The 5,806-nt window shown below is 45.0% G+C and overlaps 1 protein-coding gene across 1 annotated transcript in view; it reads left to right on the top strand.

Annotated features, from left to right (window-relative positions):
* Positions 1-5,806, top strand: part of RHCE (Rh blood group CcEe antigens) — a 27,785-nt gene that overhangs the window by 12,599 nt on the left and 9,380 nt on the right. The window contains exons 3-6 of the mRNA XM_019512443.1: positions 567-717; positions 1,566-1,713; positions 4,891-5,057; positions 5,414-5,551. Coding sequence (XP_019367988.1) covers positions 567-717; positions 1,566-1,713; positions 4,891-5,057; positions 5,414-5,551 — 604 coding nt within the window. The remainder of the gene's footprint in view (positions 1-566; positions 718-1,565; positions 1,714-4,890; positions 5,058-5,413; positions 5,552-5,806) is intronic.

Here is a 5,806-nt window from a genome sequence, read left to right as displayed (position 1 = left end):
CTGAGCAATGCCCAGGCCAGCACCACTACCTGCTACTCGGGGGGGGGGTGTGACCCGCCTGACCATTGTGCCCCAGGAGGTCACCACATCACCTACCCCTAAGGCTGGCTGTGCTCAGCAGCATGGATCTCAGCTCAGGTTTTAACACCTGCCCAAGAATCTGCATAGATGTTTGGGCAGGTCACATACATGAATTCTGCTGCCACAGCTACACTGCTTGCAGTCCCTGAGCTAGCTAGTCTAAAACCAGATATCTACAGCAGCTGCAGTTACAGAGCAGCCTTCATGACCACCTACTTTCTCTCTCCCTTTGGCCAGTTGGACTGAGTGTGACTCAGATGAGACATCTTTGCTTGGCATTCAGTGGTGGTTCTTGACCTAGAAAGAGCTGTGAGCCCTTCTGGGGATGAAGCCCAGACAACCAAACACAGAAAATGCCTTAGAAAATGTCACACTTATTCTCTCTGAATGTCTGTGTCCTGCACAGCAGTCAGATTTCTGTATTAGAGGCCAGTTTCATTTCAGCCAGTTTTGTAATATATTTTATTCCCATTCTTTTATTAAAGCATTTTAACAGCCTCCATGAGTGTTGTCACTGTGTTAATCTCGGCTGGAGCTGTGTTGGGCAAGGCCAACCCTTTTCAGTTGATTTGCATGGCGATGGTGGAGGTGACTGCTTTCTGTGCTACCAGATGGACCAACGTGTACATCCTGGAGGTATGGTAACCATGCTTTCATGCATGTGGGGAAAGGTTTAAGTGGGCTTAAACCATTGCATGTTTGTTGGAAACATTTCCTTTTGGTTTGATATTGACCCTGTGCTAACAGCTACACCTGACCTAAGGGCACGTGTCTGTTTTAGACTGAGCTTGATCCTGCCACTGCTGTGGGTGTCTTCACTCCACTATGTGTTCTGTACTCCTTGACAGAGCAGCTTCCCTCTGGCCACCTGCACCTCATCTCCCTTCTAGCCTATTCATTCTGCCACTGCTTTCTCCCTTGCTGCTCTTATCACAGCTCCCTTATCTTTCTGCACTCCCTTCAGTGGCTGATTCTTTCCTTTTAGATCAAGTGCAAGCTCCTTGTCTTCACCTTCAAGGCTCCATCTCCAGCAAGCTATCTGCTCCTTGATTCTAGGCTTTGTTCTTGTCTAATTCCTTCTTTTGGTTCCTTCATTCACCAAATAATAATCTGCTTTATACCCTCGTTCATGCTGAGTGTCAACCATGCTTGGAGCTGTTTCCTATACCCTGAGCCCCTCTCCCTTTCCTTCAGTCACATCCTCAGGCTAGAGAAATGCTTCTAGAGAGTATTTACGTAACTCCTAGGAGTTATGGTGATTGCCATGATTGCAATGGCAATGGTTGCCGGTTCCTTGAGTTATATTATGAGCCATGTACAGGCCTGTGTAAATAACACATTCACCCAGAGTGCTCCTGAAAATTACATAAAAGATGGTGCAGGGGTGACATTCTTCAAGTAAATGAGGAAGAAATCTCAGCACACCCCACAGAGATTCAGAAGCATCATTTTACTCATAAATAGGATATTTTTATCGTCTGCAGATTGAGGAACATGTAAGCCTGATGCATGTTCACATATTTGGGACCTTCTTTGGTTTGATGGCCTCCTGGTGGCTCACTCAGCCTTCATTGAGAAGAGAGACTGGAAAGGAGGGCTCTGATGCAACTTCTGATTTGTTTTCAATGTTGGGTAAGACATTTACTTTAACATCTCAGCATTGGGGGAGAGTGGAATGACTCTGAGGACTAGCATGGAGCCCTGAGGACACAAAGGTTTTATTTCAAAGTTGTAGCATCAAGTGCATCCTAGTGAAGATGAATTGCTAGCAACTTTTGTAGGAACAGAATGTATTTAATATTAATGGGAAACAACAACATAAAGACATTGTTTGCCAGGGATAAACTTAAGGATGCCCTCTCTGGGGAGCTACATCCTGCACTAGCAGAGGAATGGATTCACTGATCTTATAGGTCTTTTTCCACCTCTGTCTCCTGATTTCAGTACATGCAGTTGATTCAGTTCCTTGACTGTACACACCAAGATAGGCCATCAAGAGGAGGAGCTGATTCAGGGTGCCCACTGGAACTTCACCATATGCATGCTCAGCAAGCACACATCTAACAGAGCCTGGCAACCTTTTCCTAATAATAAAAGAGGAAAAATTAAATGCTGTTCTTGCTGAGTCCCCAGAGCTCTTGCTCTGCTGTGGAATTCTAAGTGATTGGTTATTTTAAATTAACTCATCAAGGCACTCTTAAGCCTTCTTTATAAGTTTAAAACCAGCTTACTACCCCCAAGTGCTCACTGTCTAAAGTAATTATGCCATCACTTCATGAATAATTCCTGAAAGCAGCTCTCAGAGAGCAGGCACAAATAAAGGACCGAGCAGGTGACTTCATAACAGTGCCTCCTCGTACCGCGCCTTTTAAGTGGGGGTGAAATGTGCATGATCTGCTCTCAAAACTTAGGGGTAAATAAACCAGGAATGCTTTATGCCTATTGGTGGTTAGGTCTTGCAAGGAGCTGCTTAATGCAGGGGAACATGAGGTACACAGTCTGAACCCCCCTCTCCTGCATTCAGTCCTAGTATAACATTTGCATTGTCATAATGGAAATCAGTGATGGGCTATTCAGTTCCGTGTGTGAGTCAGGACAGTGACCAGTGCTCGAAGCAGTTGTAATCCTATTATGCGGTGCTATAGCAAGGTAGGAAAAGGCATTTCTTCATGAACTTTTGCTGTTTGGTTTACACCTCGAGAGTGTATCTTATGATTTCTGTTTAGGCAGTGTACCAGGTGAGATATCACCCTGAACAAGACCCAGGCATTATTTGAATCTGTCTTAAGCTTGCCAAATAGGCTATAAATAGGACTTGGGTCCCACAGGCCATGTGCTGTGCACACATTTATGTCTACTTTATTTGCCTCTGAACTAATATGGCACTTTGTGTATTCAGAGCACCATAGCAATACTAATGCATCTGCAGCTGGGAGTTCTGTAGGTAAACTATATGAGTACTGCCCAAAACCCATCTGAACAATGGGAGTTCAGATGGGTTTTGGATCAGTCTACGGCTAAAGTGTTTTAAGAGGGGACAGTAGAAATAAAAGAGGTTTAAAGTTACAATGCTTTATCTCTGCTTAAAGAGGAATAGAGTGGACAGAGAAACAGTTATATAGGGTCAGCGGGAAAGTGGTAAAGTACTTTCTTTAACTGCTTGTCCACACCCAGAGAGGAATGGGATGGAGGGAGCTGCCTTGAGGGCACAAGACCCCTCTAAAGATGTACAGTGGTGACTGTTGCCTGGAGGACAGGAAAATGAAAGGGGAAAATGGACATATGGCAAGAGAAGGAGAAAGAAGTGGTTGGGATGTGGGAACTTCAGAACTTTTAGGTCTGGATTTTCCATTAGCACCCTTAAGCAAGACACTGGTTATTTCATCTTGCAAATGGACATTACATTGGTACTGGTACCTCATTTCTGCTGATTTTACTTAGACAGAGGCTTGCCAGTCTCTGCATCGATACCTGCAGTATATCAATGCCCTGGCACCTGTTGCATCTTTGAGAACATAATAATCCCCAGGTGTAAGATAAGATTATGTATTCCTTTTGACTTGACATATTAGTTGCTGTTGGGTGAGTGACACCCTCCCAAACATCTTTGAGGGCTGTGCTTAAAACACAGCCTGTAAACAAACTGAAACCGTCATCTGCCTTGTTGCTTGTAGTAGCATGGGTCACGAGTAAAGGTAGAAAGTCATCCTGCAAATTGAGAATGTTGATAAGAAGATGAAAGATATGTGTGTCCTGACTGCAAATAGTGGTATAGATGGGGAGGCCTCCACAGGCAGAAACGTAGTGATAAGTGGAATTTGTCTATTTCCCAGGGACATGCCTGATGGGAGGTATAGAAATAACACCACACTTCGAGAAAAGCCTCAGCCAGGAACAAAATCTGGTCAGTGATTATCATTGTAGCGCAAAGTCATTTAGCTTTTCAGAGCAAATTAAGATCCCGGAGCCTGAAAGTTGGCCTGCAGGGTTTAGCTCAGCCCTCAGGTGGACAAGAGGAGTAAAAAGCAGTAAAAGTATTTGGTGACTTTCAGGAGCTTGTCAGGGTTGGTGTCAGCTGTGATATTCTCAACACCTGTAATTTGTGCGACTTCTTAATCAATTCTTAATGAGACCACTTAAAATGTACCTGGAAGGCAAAGTGCACTCTGTGTAATTCAAGCACACGGTCATACATTAGCTATCAAGACTGCTTAGAGTCTTCTGCAGCAGAGATGGGGGAACACAAAATAAAATATAGTTTGTGTCATCTATAAACTTTGATCTGTTTGGTCCAAAGTAGATCCAAAGGTCTTGAGAGCAAAATTGTGCTTGGGGCACAGTGTAAGCTAGTATGAGTGCACCTGCTGCCCTCTGCTGGATGCAATTAGATCAGCAGGTGTCTTATCTGCACATAAGTGAGTAAAAGAGAGGAAGGGAGTGAAAGAGGGGTTATATTGTCCTCTGAAGGCTGGCCCTTTAAGGGTTTTACTGTTGGCTGTGGCACATGCTGGTGGAGCACAGGGACAGAATGACTACTTTGAAGGATCTGTCCTTCCTAATAAGATACTTTTAGGTGTGTGTTTATAGCCATGGCTATAAACTCATCATGTACAGGGCTAAGCTGCTGCTAAGATTCCAGTGTGGCAAGCTTTAGGGCCTGTCAGTGTTGTGGAGTACCATCACCCCTTCTTCCAGTGAGGGCACTGCTCAGAAGTTTGAGTGTGAACACAAACCTGCCTGAAACAGGACATGATGGTGCCATTGGTGGTGTGAGAATCCTAATGACAACTGCATGTCTTTGTCTGCAAGGCACACTCTTCCTTTGGATGTTCTGGCCAAGCTTCAACTCTGTGCTCGTTGATGGGGTGGTGAAAAAGAGGAACGCAATCCACAACACCTACTATGCTATTGCAGTCAGTACTGTAATTGCCTTTGCACTGTCTGCCTTGACCAACAAGAATGGAAAACTCCAGATGGTAAGAGAAAAATGTAGGCTGCTCTGCTTAGAAACATGTCTTTATGCTGAAAGTAAAAAGGCAAATAAGCTAAGGCAGTGCTGGGCCCTCAATGTGACAATGGATCACTTGTTAGAGTGCTGCAGATGTTATCTGCACAGACTTCCCTAAAGGTAAAATTAGCCCCTACACAGGGTGCTACATACCATCTCCTCCCATTTAAATGCTCAGAGTGGGGAGTAAACAGTCCACAGGTGTTGTGTTGCACTGGGTGGGGGCAGCGCAGGGTGGGCCACAGGTGGAGGGCAGGTGCTCCCATTGGGCCCAGTGAGTGGTTCCTACTGCTGCATGCATGAATTTGTTATGTTAATCTGCAGACCCACATCCACGGTGCAACGCTGGCTGGTGGGGTTGCTCTTGGCTTCTCCGCTCACATTATTCAGAATCCTTGGATTGCAATGGTTTTGGGTTTCCTTGCTGGTGTGATCGCAGTACTGGGACCTTACTTTCTCAAGGTAAGGTTCAAAATCCAAAATACCCTTGGCACTAGTTGCTTGGTCTCTTGAAGTTCCACCCTGTGAGAGACCGTATGTTGATGACTGTCTGTCCCAGCCCTGAATTTCTATGATTCTGTGATTAATAGTCCAAAAGCTTGAGCCACAGATCCACCCGCAGAAGTTACAGTTCTTTCCAAAGGGAGAGTAGGCCTCAGGCTAGGATTTCTCTCCTTTTTCATCCTCCCCTCTCTCTTCTCTGCTTTGAGAGTAAGA

The sequence above is a fragment of the Gavialis gangeticus genome, unplaced genomic scaffold (genome assembly GCF_001723915.1).
Source record: "Gavialis gangeticus isolate Ggan-Ray unplaced genomic scaffold, GavGan_comp1, whole genome shotgun sequence".
Classification (NCBI taxonomy): Eukaryota; Metazoa; Chordata; order Crocodylia; family Gavialidae; genus Gavialis; species Gavialis gangeticus.
This window is presented reverse-complemented; position numbering and strand designations above follow the sequence as displayed.